General features: G+C 43.2%; 1 protein-coding gene and 1 long non-coding RNA gene across 4 annotated transcripts in view; one reads left to right on the forward strand and one right to left on the reverse strand.

Annotated features, from left to right (window-relative positions):
- Positions 1 to 332: 332 nt before the first annotated feature.
- LOC135990069 (uncharacterized) lies at positions 333 to 7,157 on the forward strand. The gene is made up of 4 exons (XR_010606378.1): positions 333 to 535; positions 1,768 to 1,883; positions 3,255 to 3,351; positions 6,863 to 7,157. It is a non-coding gene; the product is annotated as an uncharacterized LOC135990069 (long non-coding RNA).
- Positions 7,158 to 9,745: 2,588 nt separating this feature from the next.
- Positions 9,746 to 22,624, reverse strand: part of IFT57 (intraflagellar transport 57) — a 28,914-nt gene continuing 16,035 nt past the window's right edge. The window contains exons 10-12 of one of the 3 annotated variants that reach the window (XM_065637396.1): positions 21,198 to 21,264; positions 19,833 to 19,988; positions 9,746 to 13,494 (exon numbers count right to left, since the gene is read on the reverse strand). In XM_065637396.1, the coding sequence (XP_065493468.1) occupies positions 19,858 to 19,988; positions 21,198 to 21,264 (198 nt within the window). In that variant the 3' untranslated portion in view covers positions 9,746 to 13,494; positions 19,833 to 19,857. Of the gene's footprint in view, positions 13,495 to 14,386; positions 14,728 to 19,591; positions 19,671 to 19,832; positions 19,989 to 21,197; positions 21,265 to 22,624 lie in introns of those variants that run through there. The other 2 variants (XM_065637378.1, XM_065637387.1) reach the window with 2 other exon arrangements.

Consider the following 22,624-nt stretch of genomic DNA (forward strand, 5'->3'; position numbering starts at 1 on the left):
CAGGGGGAAGGTGCCGAGCCCGTTAAAAGGGGAAGCGTTCGCAGGGCGGCTCCCGCTCCCCTTCCCGAAGCGACTCCCCGCTCGCTTTATTGATTTCGCCCGCGATCAAGCCCCGCTCCGGGGCGGCGGCCCCTCCCGCCCTTCCTTCGCCCCCTCCCTGCGGCAGCCGCCCGACACGGGAGCGGGCAGAGCCGCGAACCCGCGGCGCGGAGGGCGGGCGCTTTCGGTTTCCGTCCCTCTTTCTGGTTAATCACCTGACTTCGCGCTTGCATATAACCCCGGGGAGGGGAACAGAGGTTTTACCTCCTCGCTAAAAGCCCTAAGGAGGCAGCTTTGCCTCCGGCAGAAGGCAAAACCCGGCGCTGGGAGGCGGGGACGCCGGTGCCTCGGCCCCCGCGGGCGTGGGGCGCTGAGCCCTCCCCGCCAACCGCCAGCTCCACAGCGCCCGGCGCTGCGGGGAATTAGCAGATTGACGCGCTCTACGCACAACCGAATTAAGAAGTTTTTAAAGACAGCACAAGACACAGGAGAATTTGTAAGTGTGATCTCTTGTTGCCCTTCCGTTAAAAGCGAGGATAAACGCTCTCTTTTTCTCCTTGCTGCGGCTGGAGTAATACACATGGAACCATTTCAGCAATGTTTCAACAAATATTTTGGTTTTTTTCTCCAGAAGTAGCCCACTTTAGGACCTCATTTTTTTTAAAACGGTAGAATTGTCTCAATTTTGGATCTATAAATACTTGCACCCTAAATGCATACTTTGTTCTCAGGTAAATGTGTTGACGAAGCATTAAAAGCAGGATTGTTAAATATATTTGAGGAATGCGCACACACGTGTATATATATATATACATAATGTTTTATCAAGTACCAAAGTTCAACAGAGGGTGAAATCCAGGGCAAATATCAAAATACTGCAAGGAATATTTTTTGTGTCTGGCATGGTTTTACTACGTTTTTTAATTTTTAGCTGCAACATTAATATTGGCTTGGGTGGTTCTTCCCCCACCCACCCCTGCTTCCTGAGACTCTATTCTCTTAAATTCTTCCCCAGCCCTCCTTAAGTGATTAATGGATGCCAGTGCCTTGACTGCTGCGTTTGTTTCCTCCAGATATTCATAAAGCACTCAGACACCCTCTGGCATTCAATTTTAGTAAAAAGCCTTGAGCAGTGGGAGCTATCTGACTCCAGAATCGACGGAGGGGGGCTGGCATGAAGCAACTGATCCTCCTCCTGCCAGACTGATTCAGATGATGTTCTCTGGAGGCCAGGAGGCACGGGCTGGAGCAGAGGGTGGTAGGGAAGACATGTCTCCTTTTGTTGTAGCTCCTGCATCAGTGCCCAGAGCCTTGAGAGCAGCAAGCAGACATTTTGGGGGACAGGGTCAGCTCCACGGGGAGCGTGTTATCTGCAGGAAAACTGGGGATGCTCTCCTCCTGCTGCAAAGAGGAGAAGGCTACAGCTGCAGCACGCATTTGTCGCTGTTGCTAAGGGAGCACGTAGCACACCCACGCGAGTCTAAAAGCAAAGCAGCGCACATGGGAAATTTCATACAGCCAGGAGTCTTGTGTGAGAGAGTGTTGCTCCATGTCAGGTGCTGTCTCCTGTACCACTGAAGCAGGCTGCACAAATCCTCGAAAGATAACTCTCTCCGCATGCAGTTTCCCTGTGGGTTTTTTTTTTTTTGGAGGTGGCCACGCCATCTAACTAGGTGTTTATCTGCAATACTTTGTCTTGCAATACTCTGCCTTCTGCTGCTGAGAAAGGTCTGCAATGCCTCTGCTTGCTGGTGGTGTCAAGAGGCAGAAGCGCGCAGAGCAAGGTGGTTCTGATGCTTCTGATGCCTACTGAGACAAAGGTGCTGATTTCCTTTCTGAGCCAGGTATGCAAAGCAAACCCTGCTGTAACAGGAGAGCTGCATGCTTTTAACCATTTTTCCTAACACCACTGTGACCATTTCCCTCTTTTTACCCTGCAGTATTGCATGTCTCTCTTCACCCAGTGCGTACACGCTCTAGAAGCTTGCACAGAAGCACATTTCAGAAACTGTGAAAACGACAGACTCATCTCTGACTTGCATGTTGGGGTTCAAGTGCTCCAAAAGCAATAGGTCTTATACTTTGAAAACTGTTCATGAGTCCCTCATTGATGACTTCCGAGGCACACTTTTGGGTCTTTAAATTAGGCAACCAGTTAATGACCACTACTAGGCACTGATATGCCGTATTATCCTGGTTTACTGCTCTTTGGAGTGCTGTTGACCATCATCTGTGGTCAGCAAAAGTGAAGCTGCAGCAGACAAGAATCACATATACAAGCCAACATACAGGAGGCAGCGACTGCCGTGGCTGGCAGGAAAATGCTGAGGAGTGACACAAAAGCCTGCACGCCTAAAGCAAAGGGTGTCTGTGCTTTGCCAAACTGACTGTGAGAGCTGTCTCCCTCAGGAAGAAAAGCAGTGGCCAGACCTCCATCCGTGTCTGTGGACTCACTTGACGTTCATATTGTAACACCCACAGTGCAGCAGCAACGTGATGGGTAATACTTTGTTCTCCATTAAGCACCGGAAAACATTTGCAATGGAGCCTGTTGTCCCTTTCTTTTTTGATCTGGAAACCTAGGCATGCCGAGGTTAAATGAACTGACTGAGGCTGCATGATTAGCCAGTGGCAGAGCTGAGAATAGACTACATATCCATTTCTCCAGGCCTAAGATCTAACTCTCTGACCTGTCTCGGGGCATAGGCAGGCTACCAAAACTATACATCACAGCTTTATGGAATATGACATTTTTAGAACAGGCTCAACCCTGAACTTACTATAGTAATTAAAAAAAACAAAAAAAAAACCAACAAAAAAGGCAACAATATTTTCTTCTTATGAGAGACCCTGCCTGGACAAGAGGGTAAAAAATGGGATTCAAGTGACATTTATAAATATTAATGGACTTCTAATCACTAGCACATTAAAAAAGTTCCCAAAGACCAAAGCCTGAATTAACTTTGAGTAATAGTTGCTGAAGACTTAGTCAAAAATAAAGCAATGCTGTGAAAAAGTGCTAACCTCTCACAGTTGTTTGAGAGGGCTAAAATGCAGTCATTTTTCCTCCATTTCAAAACTATTTTAGGGAAATAGTGCTGCTTTCATGCTCACCCCACCCTTCCTCACTTTCTTTCTACTCCTGTTGTATATATGAATGCATTTTTTGGCATATCCATTTTTATTTTGTGTTCTCTGTTCACCTGCTGCTGTAGCTGCCATAGCTACTGGGATTCATCACATTGATGTGCAGAAACAACTTTACAACCTATAAAGTCATAAAACTTTGCAACTCGCAAGGTTATAAAGTAGGTATGTTTATTCGACGACATCGGGTGCCTGAAGGATCGTTCCTTTAATCTTGCATGCCCCTTCTAACAATAGGAGGTGCTTTTAAATACAGCAAGGTGTTAACATCTGCGTTGGCTGGGACCCCAACTGCTGAGTCAGTTAAAGTATCCTCCCTTTGCTGAAAATTTTCTTTATCTCATCTCCTCAAGGATAGAGCTGGATGCTGTAAAACTTATTATCTTTGCATTTAATGAGGCTCTGTTTCTTAACATAATACACAAAGCTTTAGGCCCTTGCTGTGTGGTTAACCCTTTAATTGTTAGTTCCCTCTAACAACACAACTTATCGCTTTAGTGACTTAGTGGCCACTGCAAAGCCAGCCTCCGAAACATTCTCCTGCCATGAGGGCTCCTGAACTTGGTGAGAAGATGGGCAGTTGTGGTCACCAAACACCCACTATGGGACACCGCCTGAGCCCGCTAGGTAGAGCAACTCTGTTGAGTGTTACCTGCAGGTGCCCTCCACATAAATGAGGCTCCTGGAGAACTGAATCAGATTATCATCACCGTTAAAGAAATTATGTGTTATGGTATTTAGATGGTGAAGATAGTGATCTGCGTTCACCCTCAGCATTTCGCCCCTTCCAAGGATGTTCTGCAGTGGTGAAACAATGTGTACCATTCTAGGGAATGGTTCAGTTAAGCAAAAACTGTAATTTTCTACTTGGTTCTCAAGGGTAGTTCCAGAAACCTCTAATTTCAGTCAAGATTCACTCAGTGAGAGGGTCGGTTCTAAAATATTTAAGAAGAAAGGGTCATAGCTTTAAAGATGTTTAAAGACATGACTTCCCATGCAGTGTAAGTCAGAATCCCTTTTGATATCAGAGAGAATTAGGCTCTCAACTATCTTGGCTCTGTCACCTCAATGCATTTATAAACCTGGCCTTAGCAGCTTTCATTAGTGTATTGGCAGGTCTCTGAGCACAGAGAACACATTGTCTCCCACGTTACAAGTGTTTGTTAGCAATGCACCTATTATGTTCAGTTAGTTACAGCATGGAGCGTATTCTAGCCATGTCTTCCACTTAGACAAGCTGTTGTCCCTGGAGGCACCTACCACCCCAGCCCAGCCGCTGTCTGAAGTTTGCAGCCTGCAAGCACAGACCCAGGGCAAAACGGTGCCACTGCCTGCATCAAACCAACGAAATTGTTTCCCTCCATAGCAGTGGCAGAAAGGAGGTCTGTGCCTGCTCCCCCTCTGCACCGCAGCAGATGCGGCCCCAGTGATGTCCTCCGTGAAATAATACCCACAGGCAAGAGGCAGGACATCTCTTGAGCCATTCGGAGAGACACCGGTGCCGACTGACTCTCCGGTGCCTGCAGACTGACTGTCTGGCTCTTTGGCCAGGGTGGGCTGAGGCTCAGCTGAGGTGCCCCAGATTTCCTTGGCATGGTATGCTCTCTGTGTGGTCTTGCGCTCTGTCCTCTCCCTCCTCCTCCCCAGCCCCAACCCAGCTTGCTGCTGTCTTTCACAAAATCCATAGAAATATAATTATCATGGAGATGTCTGCCTCTAGCGATTTTTTTCTTTGGAAATAATTATAATTGGCTGTGGCAGTTAAAAACTTATCGGCCTAGACAGATGACAGACAGCACAATCACATAAGCTTCCCTCTGAGAAAATACAGCTAAAAGCCATTTATCATCCTAGTTAAGAACAAAGAGCCTTCCTCTGAAGAGCCAGGCTGTGAAAACACAGAGAGAAGACAGTTATGCTCACGCATTAAATATGTGATAGGTAACCAAGCACAAGCAGTCCATTTGCAGCAGGATGGTACTGTAGTAATTATAATAATATCACTTTTTTCATCTGAAGAACACCTAGCTAGGGACATGTCACCCTGTTCAGAGGTGGTGACCGAGGTCCCAAGAAGTTAATTAAGTGGCTGGAAGCCATATGGGCCTGAAGAGTGACTGCACCACTGACACGGAAAACTGTAAGCATATCCCTATAGTATCTATAAGGGCCACTTGCATTGAGATCACTTATTCCTGGAGTAAGTCATTAATTGCCCTCTCCTGGCGAGCAGAAACATTTTGATTCTGAGGTGTATCTCTGAGGCACAAGGTCTTCTGGAGCCACCTTTCAATGTGACAGCTCTCATGCCACCCCTGGGGGGACCCTGCGCCCCTCCACTCCGTGTCCTAGCAGAACCCAGGCAAGGCCCGTGCAGCCCTTGTCCTCCCTCCATCTTGGTTTAGCTGCTACGTAAAGGCAACCGACATCTCTGGTCCTCCAGTGAGGCAGAGCACTTCGGCCACCCTGCCCATAGCCCAAATACTCATTTTTTCCAAATGATTTTAACATCTGACCTCTCTTTGGGCTGAACGGGTTTCTAGTGGCCTGTGGGTTGGGGGCGGTTGAGGAGGTGAGTGGGAGGGCTCCTCTTGGTACTAATTAAAAACACATAAACAATTCATACCATTCCTGAGATATTCTTAAGGAAATGAAAGCTGGGTGAGGAGAATGGTTGTCCTGTGGAAGTTGTTGACTACACAGTACATGCGAACAGATGATAACCTTAAATTCCATGGGACGTGCTTGGATCTAACAGTATTTGCATAGGCGCCAAGAGAAATATTGTTAGCATGCAACCAGTTGTTGTATGGGGGAGGGCTGAGAAGGGGATGGAGAGGGAGGAGGGTGGGAGAGTTAAGGACAGAGGAATACCAGAAACAGAACTGCACAAAATGTTTCCTGTAGTTCTAGTTCTCAGGATTACAAACAACCCTCCAAAAAATTCACTAATTGACATGCCTCACATGCAGCTACATTAATGTCACCACTATTTCACTTAGCCCAGTGCATGCATTTCACTGACAAAGTCTTCTGCCTTTGGATGAAATTGTGGATGGTTTCTACTTTTTTTTTTTTTTTTTAATATTCTTCTTGGCTCCCAACAGCTTTGCCTGGTTAGATTTCTCCTTCTAGCTAAAAAAAGAAATTAGACTGATCTCTTTTGGCAGCTGTGAAATGGTTGCATATTGTGTGTTTCCTTGATGAGCTTGCATGAAATGGAATTTGGTTTTCTTTTGATGGAAACACCACTTTTAGCACAATGTCCCCAGAAGATTAGCAAGCATTTAATTTTTTTAGAGAATTTTTATGTGCATGTAATGTCATGTATACCATTTCTATACAGCATTATGAATAGCACATAAAGCCGCTTGAACAGGGAAACAGAACTGATTGAGGAATGTTTCCCCAGTGAACGCTCAATATGATTTGTGATGGTGTGTAGCTTGCTAATCACAAAGCTTCAGCTGATGGCAAAAATTCCATGCAATGCAGGTTTTAGTTCTTACCACCTTCAAGGGCCAAATTCAGGTGCTGCACAATATATGAAACTGGCAGTGCTGGCTCTGCCCTAGGAGCAATTTAGCCCCATGTCCTGTAACGACAGCGCCCAGACATAGATGCTTGGGGAAGAGGGCAAACATCTATGGTAGTTCTTACTTTCTTCCTTCCTCAGCCTCCAGGCATTTTTAGCTCAGGTTCCCTGAGCTCCCGGTTTCTGTGTATATTAGAGCCCACAACGGAGAGAGAGAGGAGGTGCAACTTCCATTGAAGACAACAGATATCACACTGAGAAGCACCGTGGGTGAATGTGATTGCCCTGTCTTCTTGTATGGTTATGTGCATGAGCCTCAGTCTAGCCCGTGTTTCAGTGTAACGCTATTATTAAGAATAAAATCAATGAATGACAAAGGAGATGTTCTGAGACAACAGGGAAAAGGCCACAATGAGTACAAAAGGGTAATAATATTATATGAGATATTTATTATTATAATATTATGAGACAAAGTGGCTGGCGTTCTGGCATTCTGCCATTCTCTCGTCCAATGTTTAATTTAGCCATGAAGGTCTTTTTCAAAATTATATTCAAGAGAGTCCGAAGGGGGGCAAAGAATTTATTCTGTCTTGAAATTAAAAGCTTTTGTGAGGCGGTGGTGGGATCATTTAATTGTTTCTCTGACAGGACTTCTCAAGATGAAATTCAAATGTAAGAAACACTAAGTACTGGCATAATTAGCAGAGTATTTTGGTTTTAGTTATCATGTACGCTTGGCCTGCCTGCTTGGTGAAACTCCTCAGTACTGGTAGGAGCCATTAATGGCTAATGGGGAACCACAGACTCAGGCCTTGTAGGCTGCAGCTAGACCACCTAATGAAGCTGGTTTAACTGTAGATTGCCAAGAAGAAACTCCCCCATGCCTGCCTGTCCTCCGTTTCCCATCTGTGTCATCCCAGGGGGCTGCTGGGGTGGGTGGGCAGAGGGGGCTCCTACAGGGTTAGTTTTCAGCCCGACCCGTGAGCTGCTCCAGAAAGGTGCCGATGAGGAAAGAAAACGGGGAACTGAACCTACCCACAGCAGCTTTTCATTAGATCAGCTTAAGCCAGCAGTAAAGCTGGAGTCCCAGGGCTGTGCGTTTGTTTTTTCTTACCATGACAGCCAGCAGAGTGCTGCATCTCCAGACAGGCTTCATCCGTACACCTACCTGTACAGCTGAGCTGAGCAGCTGGTAAAGCTGGGGCTTTCCAGGCTTTCAGAGCCAGCGTAGGAAATCCACAGGGCATTGGCGTCTTGTCGCGGATGAGTGGAGTGCAGCCCACTCAAAAGAGAGAAGCAGCAATATGTTTTATCGAGGTAAAATAAAAATTTGACAGAGTTCAATGAATTTGATGGAATTTAACAAAGTTAACAGTGGGTTGATAGGGTTCAACAAGTTTGATGGCAAGATTTACCTTATTAATTACTGCATGGAGGAAATATACAGAGGAGAAATGTGTTAGCCTTGCATTAGAATGTTTCACACAGAGACTGGAGATGCAAACGGGTGAGGAAAAGCCTCCCGTTGAGTCATGAGGTTCAGAATGGACCTCCTTGCTTTCTAAACTCCTTATGGAGCGTAGGTGCAGCTAGGTCCAATCTTAGTCCCAGACTTGGTCGATGGTTCATGTCTAAGGGTAGAGAAGAAACACATAGAGTTAGGAAGACCTTCCTGTTGAGTTGCAGGGTTTGGAATGAACTCCCTTGCTTTCTAAACTCCTTCTCAGAGAGGACTTTAGGTGTGGCTGGATCCAGACTTAGTCTCAGACATGGTCAACAGTTTATGTCTAAGGGTAGAGATACAAGGAATAAGGGTAAGGAATACAGAAGTTACAATGATTGCTATTCAGTGGCCACAAGGATTGGTAATATTTCATTAGTGTCAATTCAGCATGCAATCAAAGTTACCAAGCAAATTCAAAATTACTATACTACAAGGTTATATGTGACATCGGTCACTTACTAAAGGTCTGTGATTGGTAAAAGGTCTCTCTGCCTTGAGGAGCACCCTTGAGAGGTGTCCCAGCTCAAGGGGAGAGCGCCACCATACAGCTACTCTGCCTAGCAGAGAGAGCTCAAAGAAGGCTCACCTGGGCTGTCATGTTTATGGAATAAAGTGGTTGGCTCATAGTCAAATCACATGTGGTGGGAAAGGCATGCATGAGGCTCCTTGTACCCACAACTTTCTTTATTCCTTGATAAATGAGTCTTGGAAAAGCCACCTGCTATTCATACGTCTCTCACATGATCAGTGTTCCGAGCTTATACGGGTTGGTGCTCACTGTACCACCCTTCTCCTTTGTGGGTGAGCTGGAGGAGTTCATGTCCTGGCCACAGCCCAGGCCTTTCCCTCCTGTGGAGCCTGTACCAAACCACCACCAGCCTGGTCAAGGGAGCTGAGCGCACCCATCACACATCTCCAGCTTGGTGGATCTCCATGGAGCCAGGAGTCTTCCCAGGCAGCCTGGCCCAGGCCCAGCGCATGGAGACATATGGTTGGTGTGTGGCTCTGGGGCAGGATGCCAGGGATGCAGGCAGCACTCCAGCTGAACCCTAGCTTCAGCTCTGCAACTGGCTTGTTTCAAATAAAGCATCCTGGCCTCATCATGTGGGCATTTTTCCACCTGAATTTGGTTACATGGGAGTTTTTTCAGGCAGCTTGTCATCACAAGCCTTCAGTTTGGAGTAGAGACAAAGAAGGAATAAGGAATAAGGAATTTTCTGAGTTATATGAGGCAACTTTAAATTTAGCTTATGGCCTTTCTCAAGGAACAGGCCTCCAACTCATGTTTTTCTGACTAAATTTTATTTAAATATAACTGCCTTTAAACCTGCCTGAAGTGATATTTGTGGGTTCTGCCCTTTGACACTGTCACGGTCCATTCGGTGATGGACTTGTGATGGTTCGTTTACCTTGATCTCGAAGCGCAAAATTAAGGCAACCAAAATGCCAAGGGGTTATACTTCAATCAAACAGTGTTACTTTATTTGGCCATAAAGCAGCACGCGATAGAGAGAGAGGGAGAAAAAAGGAAAGGTAAAAGGAAAAAGGGGGAAAGAGAGTTGATTACCACCGAACAAGTCCCAGAGGCGTCCCTCTGGTCTCAGGTCCCGTGAGAAGAGTCCTGCTGGTCCTCCGTTGTGATCCAGGATCCTTCGGTGGGGAGATCTCAACGATGTCCCATCGGGAATCATCTTTTATGCTTCTTCACCCCTCCTCATGCCCACAGATTGAGGCCAATCTCCGCCTTTGTTTCGCAATCCAGGCTTAACCGTGCAGGCCTGAAGAGTCCCCGCTTCGCTTGCCAGAACCCGTCTGCGCCTGCGCCGCCTCGGTTCAAGGGTCTCTTTCTGGTCCATTGGGTGACCTCAAGACCCTTGGCGAGCCTCTGTGCATGCTTTTCTTCGTTGGCCTTAGTAGCAGGGGGGAGGTGGGGGCAAGTCTGGCTCAGGCAACAGGTGAAAATCCATCATCTGGACAGCAGTTATCGTCCCCAGGTCGGAGAGGCCTTCGTAACACAATCCCTTTTAGGAGGTGGGGGCAAGTTTGGCTCAGGCAGCAGGTGGAATCCATACAGCAGCCATTGTTACTTGTAGCCCCCGGGTTGGAGAGACCTGCACAACACAATTCCTTTCTTCAGGCCTCTCTCCAAGCCATTGTCCAATTCTTTCTATCAGGCCATCTATTCTCCAAGTCCCTGATGGCGATGTTTGGGCAAATACTGTTCTTCGGACCGACTCTTACAGACACCAAATTTGAACTTGCAAACAGGAAAAAAAAGGAAGTGTTCAACAGGAAATCCATGGGAATTACCACTGGTAAACTGAAAAAACCCTGTAAAACAGCTTTAGTTTTGTTTGAAATGTCCCTATTGCTTGCAAAAATTATATTGGATGTACAACATTAAAGAGTGAAACCCTGTTTATCTACCGAATTACAGCAAATAAATGCAGTTCACCTCCAAAGAGAGACAGGGGAAAAAAAGCAAAAGGGAAAATGTAATGCCCTGGAAAGGGTTACTGTAAGAATTTTTCTACCCTTTGCCCTCAAGGTAGTAGCCAAACAATGACAATTTCATTGACTTGTGGCTGTTACCAGTAGGGTCTCCTTGTACTCCTGCAGCAGTTGACACTGCGCTTAACTGTTTCTTTGTGGCTGCAGCAGATAATGTAATATCTCCCCGTGTAACAGCTGGAACAGCTCCAGCTATTCAGATTTCGAAACTGGAAGAGCTGCTAACAAAGAAGGTCTGTGCAAAAACCAGCATTATGCCAGCATATTCAGCATACTGGGCTCAGCCTTCCTCCTCTTCCCCCCTCCTTCCGTTTACAGTTTCCTTTGCTTGTGTATCTGTTTCTGAAGTGGCTTAGCATCCATCCTCACCTATCCTTTTAACTGTCTCCCAGGACAACCCCACAGTTCACACCATGTGTCTGAGGGTGTTGTCCAATTGCTTCTTGAACACTGTCAGGCTTGGGGCCACAACACCTCCCTGGGGAGCCTGTTCCAGTGTCCACCACCCTATGGGTGAAGAACCTTTTCCTAATGTCCAGCCTAAACCTCCCCTGGCACATCTTCCTGACATTCCCTTGGGTTCTGTCATTGGTCACTAAAGAGAAGAGCTCAGCGCCTGCCCTTCCTCCTCCCCTTGTGAGGCAGCTGTAGCCCCATGAGGTCTCCCCTCAGTCTCCTCTTCTCCAGGCTCAACAAACCAAGTGACTTTAGCTGCTCCTCATATGGCTTCCTCTCTAAACCCTTCACCAACTTCGTGTCCCTCCTCTGGACACTCTCCAGTAGCTTTATACCCTTTTTATCCTGTGTCTCCCAGAACTGCACACAGAGCTCCAGGTGAGGCCGCACCAGTGCAGAGCAGAGCGGGACAATCCCCTCCCTGCCCGGCTGGCCATGGGGCTGGATGCACCCAGGACACGGGTGGCCCTCTTGGCTGCCAGGACACACTGTTGGCTCATGTTCAACTTGCTGTCAACCAGAACCCCCAGATCTCCATAGGGCTGCTCTCCAGCCTTTTGTTCCTGACTCCAGGATTGTTTCTCTGCATGGACATGTCCAATTGTTTCCTCATGTTCAGCACCTTTTGTCCTTCAAGTCCATCCTCCATGGGAGTGATCACAACTACCATGTCCTTAACCTTGCCTTTCTTCACTCTGCATGCTGGTATCGCTGCAGATGCCCATGGGGTCTCAGTTCCGTTTTCAGCTTTCTCCAAGGCAGACACACTGGGTATGCAGTGTGTGATTCGGGCTGGCTGCTGAGAGCAATGACCTTTGCCTGAAGCAATTTTTCATGGAAACATGCAGCAATTTCCCCCTGACAGGGTCATGTGTATGCCCAAGAATATGATTTCCGGGGAAACACAAGGTGCAGCTCAGTGATATGAGTGATAAAACTGCCTTAGTGGGTCATGTGGTGGGAAGGGAGATCAGCAGCAAAGCTTAAACACCGTTGGTTCCTGGGTGTCCTGGTAAGGGAAATGCATAACAGCTACTCAGAATAGCAATTGTCACTTGAAAAATATGACTCATTTTGACACTCTTGGCTTTTTTAACTGTATGAACCATTTCTAGGGCTCTAATGACTCAGTGTGAAAACTTGTTGGCACAGCGTGTGAAAGGCGAGGTCAGTGCTAGAATTAGCCTCAAACTGAGTCCACCACGACACCACTTCTAGGGAGGCGGTCCTGAATGAACGGGGACCCGGAACGCTGGCAGCTGGATTCCAACACAGGGTGAAAAGCACCAAGAAGTGACTTCCAAGACTAACCTGACCAGCCGCTAAAAACAGACGCCTTTTTGTTTTTGTGGTGTTTTTTTTTTTTTAAAAGGCCAATAAGAACAGATCAGCACTGGCACCATTGTCTGTAATAAATGTGTTTTCATCCAGTGGAAGACTGTGGCGTGTTGTAAACAATTATGGCACTGAGTAAAGCATAGTCGATCACAGAAGTGTGACAAAGGATACATTTTCCAAAGCACGGTTTAAAGATCAGGAGCTGTATAATGGAGCTAGCACCCTTAAGACAGTGAAAAGGAGGTCTCAGCATTCTCTGGCATGAAATATAAAATGGAGTGTCGTAAGAAGACTTCATAGCCCTTTACTGTTGTTGTGTTTTCTGCATCACAGCAAAGCTCTATCTCGTGCTTGTCAGAAGGTCCCTCACTCTGATAAACTGGTATTTTTTATTCTGAGTAACTAAAAAATAAGTGCCATGTTTCTTCTCAGATGCAGACTTAGTTTACTGCTGTGCAGTGACAGATCTTTCTGTATGCTATGGGTCCTGTTCATTGCTGTATTTGTGAAGTGTTGGGGCCATTTTGCTAAAATCGGGAATGGCAACTTCAGGTTTTCAGAGACACCCCAAAATATGTGGCCACAGGACAAAAATCTGGGTCCTACAAGGAATATTATCGCTTTCTAAAGGCTACATCTTGCAGCTCTATCTTCTCATGTTTCTCTCTTTTCTTCCACCCCTGGACAGAACATCTTTTTTCACAAATGAAAGGTTCCCTCCTCTTAGGCAAACCTTATGCTTGATAAAGGTCAAGTTAAGCTGCTTTGAAACTCTAGGTATCAACACAGCTCTTCAAGATGCAGATAAGAAGGAAATTTCTTTGCAGAGGGTTGAAATACAAGGGGTTTTGAAAGCTGCAACACAAAGGTATCTCTCCTCCAGACAAAGGGATAAGCAAATCGATCCTGAGTCCTGAGGCTTTAGGCATAGAAGTTACAGTGCGTCAAGAGAGGTGGTAAAGATCTGAAAAAAAACCAAAAACAAAAACAGGTGGGGTAGGAAAGCTAATCCTGGCTCAGAAGCACATTTAGCTTGACCCCAAGAGCAAGCCAAGAGATAAGGTCTACCAGGAGCAGGCTTTAATTTGTGAGCAGCTTATGTGTTTTATTTCCTGCTTTTTGTTTGATTCATTCTGGGCACAGAAGTTACCACCTGGCTTCATCACCACTTTCTCCACACCCCCCCACCATTAGAGCAATCAGTGAGACACTGAGTTTTGATTAGCTGCTTTTAGCAGAAAGGTGACAAGCACCATGGTGTCCACATTCGTTCTGTTCGGAGCTGTAATAGCAAATTCAGTCTTCCTAGCCTTCTAGTGTCTCCTGCAGGGTTTTCTTACATACTCTGCAGAGAAGCTAAGGGTTATGTGACAGGATAGGTGGGGACAGCTTCCTGCTTCTGACCTCTTGACACCCACACTGACTTGATGTCAGCAGGTGTCCTTGCACTCTGCAGAGACACACCAGACAGTTTCCACCCAGGTTAGCAGAAGCTCAGACAGACTGACCACATTCAGGTCATGTTGTCAGCCCTTCAGTTATTTGGAGGGAAACATCATCACAGAGGAGTAAACTGTGTACCTGAGAGGGATGAGGACTAACTAGAAGCAATGAAGGCATGCTTTCTGTATTTAAGCAAAGATGATAAGGAAGAGCTTTTTACAGGAATCTTTTTCATTCTATCTGTTTGAATTTGTTACCTGCATATCAATCACGTTCACAACTGAGAGAAAACGTAATTGACTTTCAACGTTAATCTTCTCTAACACAGTTACCTGCAATTCTGTTTTTCAATAGAGATCTCACAAACCCAAGCATAGTATTAAGTACATTCTTATTCAAACAGAAATGTCAGAGTACTGCAATAGTTATAGCAAAACACCTCTCCAAACCCACAACACCCAGAGTATATCTTTCTGCCCCAGCAACAATCTTCTCAGAACAATACTCTTTATTCTTTATTGCCAGTATGATACAGCTGAAGATTATTAAAATCTTCAAGTATGTTTTACTTGAGCTTATAATGTGGGGACTCTACAGAAGCTGTAATGAAATGGCCACTAGACAGATCAGTACGAAATTAATGAATGACACTCTTAAGTTCACAGAATTTTCACTGTTGTTACTGTTGTTTGATGGCATTTGTCAAACTCAGCAGAAATCCCTCCTGCCGTCATAACGGGAACTTGCACACTTCCTGTAACAAAGGAAACGACGATCAACAGATGCTGTCAAACCTCTTGAAACCTTCTGCACCACTTTTTTGGCACTGGTTTCTGGCAACATTTCACAAACAGCCTGTCTCCCTTGGTCTGACAATGGGTTTGTATTCTTTTCCAAATGGATTCTTTGAAAGGAGGTAAAATGCTCACAGACCAGCAATACTGAGAGAAGGATAGGAGAACTCTCTAAAACCTTACAAGAGCCCCTCTCCCAAGACACAGTGAGAAACTTCAGCCCTAAAATTAGAGGAGCGATGGAAAACTTTTCATCCAGGGGAAGCCTACAATCCACAGTTTAATTCTTCGTGTTACTACTGAATAACACTAAGACGTCATTTGAAGTACTGCCATCTTTTGAAAGCAACAGAAACAGGAAAATATTTTGAATCAACAATTGCAATTAGTGAGTCATCGAGAGGAATATTATTATTAGAAATAATTATTCTGTACTTCTGACCTTAAAATTTTCGTCTTTGTTGATTTTTTACAACAGGTACCTAAGACATGTGAGTGACTAGTGTGTCTCGGCCAATCCGTGGATGGAGTACTGAGATACAACTGTTCTTAATTACTTAAGACCAAGAAGAAAAAAGAACAGAGTAAAACTAGCCAGTAAGTGAAAGACTAGCATTATTAAAATTGTTATTCACTCTCAGTAAAAAGCTTTCAACTCTGCTCATACCAGTGTTGCCTGGGAATGATGGCTTACAAAATGGTAGGGCTATTACCAGGAAGCTGAAAGACAGACATTTCCAGCAACACCAAGCCTGGAGCAATAGTTAAGTATTAGCTAATACCTGAGAAAGCTCTGGTAATGGTGTTTGCTGAAGGGAGAAATACACTGAGAGGAGGAAATGGCAGACAAAAATAACTTTCGCAATCTCAGAGCCTCCTGTGGAAACTCCCCACCTATGAACAGTATTCATGCACAAAAGCTGGTGCTGTCATCCTCCGTTTACTTAAGCTCACAGTCACTGATATCATAGGCCAGGCTTTTCCCAAGTTTTATTCCCAGCCTTTGTCAGAAAATACCCAGCCATTTCCTAAAACATGAATACATCAATGAGGAAGTGGAAAGCAGCGAGGCTGCAGGAACTGGGACAGGGGATTCGTGTTGTTATGCTGCCGAAGTCTGCTGCTAGTTTGGGCCAAGCGCCAGGCAGGAACCCGGACACCCCATGTGCCCAAACACGTGCAGCTGCCTTGTGGAGGCACACTGCAGCATTGACATTCTGGCAGTGGGCTGAGAGCCAGCCTGAAAAGAAACAGCATCACACTAATTTCTTCTTTTTTATTTTCTTTTCTTATTTTCTTTTTTTTTTTAATTAACATTTGTCAAACTTGGAGAGAAGCCCAGGCTGCAAAATTCAGATGCAAAATTCAAAGAGCTCAGAAGCTGGAAATGTTCACAGACAGGCTTTTCATTTATGCCTAGTCTTTTTTATAGGTCATGCAGAGATGGCTTAATTGCTCTTACTCTAACTTACAATTAGCAATACAGTGATTTTTTTTTTTTGTATGTCACAGTGCACAGCAGAGCCATATTCCAAAAGAAGTGGCAATGCTTAACAGTAAGTGGGAATTTGTTTTTCTTTTCAAGAAAGAATTTTCCCTGAAGCTCCTGTTTCAGGTGGGGGAAGAGGAAAAGGCCTTTAATACCACCAGCAGAAAAGAGTGAGAATATTTTGACCCGATCTGGGAGTTGTTTGTAACAGCGAGTGGTTTCTCAAATTCATGTGATGTTCTGGTTCACCTTCCTGCACAGTACTCACCAATGCAAGTTCAAATGATTAACTTGTATAATTACCGAAATACTGAATTCTTGGCATACGATTGAAAGCTACTACCGAATTCTTGCAATTTCAGTATTAAGTCACTAACTCCGCAGAAGGCTCTCTATGCGAGAATTGGATTAAGAGGTGAAAATCCAGCCCTTACTTTGCACTTCTTACTAGCACAGCACCTAACATTCAGCAAATCATGCCGTCTGCTGACATAGAAGAGAATGGGGATTGCAATATAATATTTATTAAAGTAAGACAGTAATGCATGTAACATCACTCTCAAACATCCTAAATGGCTTGTAAACAGCACCTCTAATAGAGTACCATGAACTAAGGCTACTTCCAGTTTCTAGCAGGGCACTTGCATCCATTACATTCTAGCCTAGAGGTAAAATAGCTCAGGGAAGTAAGACATTGAGTCATATTACGAGGTTCAGAAGGATTTCAGAGCTGCAGAAACCTTAAGAGGTAAAATGTTGCTAGTGTTCCTTTTCTGACCTGTTGGAGAGTACATGCAGGAGAGTGAGCTGGCTACTGATGAGCTTCCTCAGCCACACATTTCCAAGAGCCAAGTCTCAGCTCTCCTTGGGGCCACAGATGAGACTGAACTATTGCAAGCCCCATGGCTTCTCTGACCAGATGCAGCAAACGAAACTCCTTGCTTGTCCCTCTGCGCTACTTCTGGATCTGTCTATAGCGAGCTTCTCTTTGGCTTTTGAATTATATGTAACCGTGACACCGTGACTCTGTGCTGATGTATTTCAGTGGACTGAAAATACTAAGAGACTTTGGAAGAGGAGAGCTGTACGCAAAAGTTAACTCTTATGTATAGTCCTTTTGCCCCAAATATTCTTCAGAAGACGACAGACTGTTTTAGAGCACAGCACAGCTCCACATGCATCCTACTACTTATGGACACCTTTGTTTTGTTATCTTCAGTTCTGACACTGCGCTAGATAATAAGCAATATATGAGATAATATGAATCAAGTGGTTTTATTTTAATGTGGCTTCTGCTTCCTGCATCGATCCAGCAGTGGAATAATTACACAGATAACTGCCTTTTTAGAACAGTCTTTCAGGCTGCTTGTGACAGACCTCTTTGCCCTCCTCATGCCTGTAAGGAAGGTGGTGTGGCCACTTGCTGGATCAGTTAGACTATTTTCAAAGCAGGGTGAAGTGGTTTTACTGTCTAAATGGGCAAATGCCGTTCTTTGCCAGAGGACAGTTGAGGACCACACATCACTCTTAAAGCAACAACAGAAGTGTCCTGCTTAGATTAATGCAGTTTCTGACAGTACCATGAAAAATAATGTAGATTAATCATCCATTATTAATACACTATTTTAGAATTGCTTTGGCAATAAAAGAGGCTGGCTTTTCTTCTGGAGATTTTTCTACCACATTAGCGGGATTTTGGCCATGCTTGTTGCAACAGATTCACTTCTAATAAAATAAGAGGCTCAATTCATAAGGGAAGGTTTTCAGTCAATTGTGTTCGTTATATTAACACGAAGGAAGAGTTTTTTAGGGAAAGTATTTACATAAACAGCATTTATACGGCACAACATTTGCAATCCAAAAGTGTCAGTGAGCTGCTTTGCAGGCAATGCAGAAGGGGATTGCTTTATCTTAAGTTGAAGTAAACCCACTGTTAAAGTAAATACACAGTAGCAACACCACCTAACAAAGGAAACATGAATAATAACATTTCTAATTTAAGCTGAATGTGGGAGGATAGAGGTAGGCAGGAAGCGAAGCTGGAAACTGATTTCCAGTGTGATTCATAGAGATTTTCAGCAGCTGCTTGCACAGGTAAATTATAATAGTTGACATTTACATATAGCTTTTCACTTATTAAAATCTGATGGGCTTAGGGCTTTTTCTTTTTGGCAAATGAAATACTGAAGCACAACAAAGTTAAGAAACTGGCTCATGGTACTGACTGTGTCAAGTGTCTTGACTTTCAGACACAGAACTGATCCACTGATTCTGCAAAATACTGCTCATCATTAAATGAGAGAAATTAATTGTAAGATTAATGGAATTGCCTACAGAAGGTGGGGGGGAATTTAATATTACTGGAATTGTACCAATATTGTCCATGGCTTATGAACAGTGGTAAACAAAAGGATGCACAAGTACTTTAATAAGGTTATTTCTTTGCTTCACACTCCTTCATTACCAATAAGGTCTAGACTCTAGAGTCACTCCCTACCTACAAATTTACAAAGATAAAGGGAGCTCCCTGTTGCCATTACATTTCTAACACCTTCCTCCTACATTTTTCTTCTCATTCCATATTACACAACTAGATTGGGCAACATTTTTCCTTAACAGAGATCCAAATTAGGTGTTCTTACACAAGAACAGAAAACATTAATAATCCAAATTATGTCCATGTAGCCCTACTACATGCTATAAATGAAAGCAGCATTTGACCCAACGCTAATATTGAAGTGACTCTGAAACAGTGATGACGTGTGGAGAAAAATTAGGAAGCCAACAGTAATTTCCAAGCAGTACTTTCCACATTCTTTGGTCTTATATAGATTTTGTTATCATTGCTTCTGTTAGAGGAAATGTAAAAATAAAAGTAATTACAAATATCATGCATACTGGTCTGTCTAGAAGACCACCAAAAAAAAAAAAAGTGAGCAATAGGGTGGTTGTCCATTCACAAATTTGTATGGAGTTGTTCTGGGAGTGTGTCAATATTATTGAAACATTAGTTTGTTGCTTAATTCATAACACTTCAATTCAAAGCAACAAATTACTTTAACTTGCAGCATGATGTCCATTTTGACCCAGCCTTTTAGGAAGGGTAACGCTGTATTATTTCAATATCATCAATTAAATACTTTATACTAAATGTATGTAAATGGCAATAATAGACATTTTAAATTCCTTTCAAGTCCTTTGCATGTGATTTTCTTCCAACACTGTAGAATATCAAGATTACAGGCTGTCAGTATCCTTCTATAGACTTTCACACTACGTAACATTCTCCAGTGAAGTAGAGACATGTTCATTAATAAGAATTTATTAGTATATTTGGAAGGGATCTGCAGTAAATCTTTACAGCACAAAACTAAACATGGCTCCATGTTGAGTCCGAAGTGTGCATGTTACTTCCTAAAAGTGCACAACAAGCATCTTGTTAAAAACAAACAAGAAAAAAGAACATCCCCCTCTCCCAACAGAAAGGAAACTTCTAAACTAATAAAGAAGCAAATGGTAGAAAACTGTGTTTTGGGCAAACCAAGTCAGCTCCAAACAACTTTAATAGGTACCTACTGTGATCATTGTTGTATGTATATCTCTAGTCATACTGGATTTTTCCTTTCAGCTTTGACTGGAGTAATGTGTTTTCCATTACACCAATTTGTATGTCCATCTGAATGGTTTCTTGCTTCAGTTTTGTTAAGGCCTGTTTAATCTTCACTAGAGGAGCTGTTAAAAAAGAGACAAACCAGTGCAACTCTGTCAGCTACTTAACACAAAAGCATTATTTTCTATAATTCACTCCTTGAAATTGAAGAGTTGAATGAACAAAAGGGTGTTATACTCTAAAGACATGATTGTACTGCTACATCATTTTTAATATGCAAGACACTTAGAAATAGGCGATGAAAATTTTGCTGTCTTCTTGACATCTAAGGTCTGCATAAAGATGTGCATCAACATTAAGATAGGTTTGTCAATGATGTATTTAGCTCAGCTGAAAGCCTCATCCTGATACCTGACTTGGTGTTTGGCAGAGAACTGAAAACACCTTCAGCAGGAGGTCATTTTACATGTGAAAAGCTATTAAAATGTTTTGTGCTCCATAGTTTGTTTCTAATCCCTCACTTGCCACTAATATCACCCTAGGAATGATGCTGCTGCTGCATTGTATTGCTCCTTAGAATTCTGGGCTCTAGATTTTATCCCGACCCTGGGCCATGCCATAATACAGAAAAGGTGTTGTGGGGCAGGTGAGTAGCTCCTTCACGGTGAAGCAAGGGTGCACAAAATTTCCTTAAACAATGGCACTTACAACTACTTAAGTAAATTAGCTGAAATGGTTATAGCCAAATATGGATACAGCTTGCATATTTAGCCCTACTTGAACATGCATCAATTTATTTCTGCATTCATATTCTTTATACATCTGCAGCTGAACACCTTTACCAGCAAATATCTCAAACAACCAAATCCCAAGTCTGAGACAAACTAATTCAAATAGGTATGTAGTTTTAAATATTAAAAAAGTCCAAACGTCAAAACACCAAAATAAATTTTCTCACAGACTCCAGCCAGCCTTAGTCAGGGAATCTAACAGCTACTACCACTAACTATTTCAGCGTAAAAGGACATGAACATGTAATGTGTGAAGTTCTTCCAGTGAGTCTGTAACTATTCAAAGCAGAGGCGAAACTTTTTTAAATTTTGTTTTTAAAAATAATTTACCAAAAGAGTAAATCCTGGAATCTCTACTTCCTGCAGACCTAAGTAACCTTTCAAAGAGGTTTAGACTCCTAATTTTCTTACACACCTTTATAAATTTTAATACTGATATTCTAGACTAGTCACTCATTCTGGTTTTTCTTTAATAAAGGACAAATTATGTGTCTGTCACTAAGAAAATGGGTGTTTGGTTTGAGGCAAAACCATACTTACCACCATCAGTCATACTGCTTCCTTTCTCTTCTGTTTCCTGCTTTACTCTCTCTAATACTTCTGTAATCTTAAAATAGATATTTTTTTTCTCAATTAAGCCAGATGAATGTCAAGGTAAAAAAAGAAAACAAAAAACCACTCTGCTGAATGACTGCATTAATTAAAAAAATGAACTAATCTGTCTTAGTTGATGTATACAGAAGAACATTTTTTTTCAAACATTATGAAACTTTTAATTTAACTTTACCTAAATTAATGTTGTAAAAATTACAGCAAAAAGAGTAACATGTTGGCCAAACAGCATGGTGTTACTGAGAATCTGCACATATCAAACCAATAAAAACGACAGTGTAAGTGTTGCAGTGTGATGCTGGATGGAAGACAGGAACCAATATCCCAGCAGATCAAGATTTACCCAATGCCCGTGCCCATTGCTCTTCTGACGTGTCAGGACTTCAGCAGGTGACAGTGGAAACCTGAGAAAAGGCACGGCAGCAAAAGAACATGCAGCAGTCAAGCCTGCTGGCACTGGTATGTACAACGCACGTATCAAGAGTAAAAGTGCAGTTCAGCATTATCTGTCAACCACTTTGCCTTTGTAGACAATGAAAAAGAAGAAAATATATGATTCTAAGGTACAGTCTAGGTGGTAATTCATTCAGGCTTCAATAAGCCTTTTCAGTAACCAAAAAGAAACACGGCTGTATTGTTATTTCATACCTACAGCAGTACTGGTATCACCAAGTGGGCTGAGATGTGATTGCATGCTTGAAAGCAGATTAGTAGTAATATCCAATGTGTCTGTTTTATCTCAGATATGCACCACTGCATCTACATAGTTTGAAGGCTGCCAACTAGTAACGTATTCATCATTACTAATGAGTCAATAACTTCCAATGCACAAACACATTATAAATCTGAAGCTATTGTACTCTCTTTTTCAAACTTGAGAATGAAATAGAAAGAAGCTCTAATTCTGCAGAATCCATACACTCAGAAATCTTTGCTAGAAAACTCTCATTAACTGCTCTGCTGCAGATGGACTAGATGATCAGTGTAGGTCCCTTCCAACTGAACTATTCTATTCTAAAACATCTCAAACTTGGTTTACATTTTCCAGCACATTCTTACGGTGTGATCTGTTTTATTTAACTATTCCAGACACTCTATGATCTAATAAAGTGGGGTTTTCAAACCCAAACAACAGAGCCATTGAATAAATCATTTCTGAACTGGACAAAGGGTTGAAATATTTGGAAATCAGGCAGTAATTCTAAACGAAATGCCACAAAACACTCAACATGTTGAAGCAGTTAGGAGTCTGGGGGTTTTTCTTTAAATTTGTCAGACCACTGATTTAAAGAAAAAAACAAAACAAAACAGTTGTAGGTATTAAGACAGTTTGACTGGTATGGAAAAGCTACTGT

Source organism: Caloenas nicobarica, chromosome 1 (assembly GCF_036013445.1).
Source record: "Caloenas nicobarica isolate bCalNic1 chromosome 1, bCalNic1.hap1, whole genome shotgun sequence".
NCBI classification, from domain to species: Eukaryota; Metazoa; Chordata; class Aves; order Columbiformes; family Columbidae; genus Caloenas; species Caloenas nicobarica.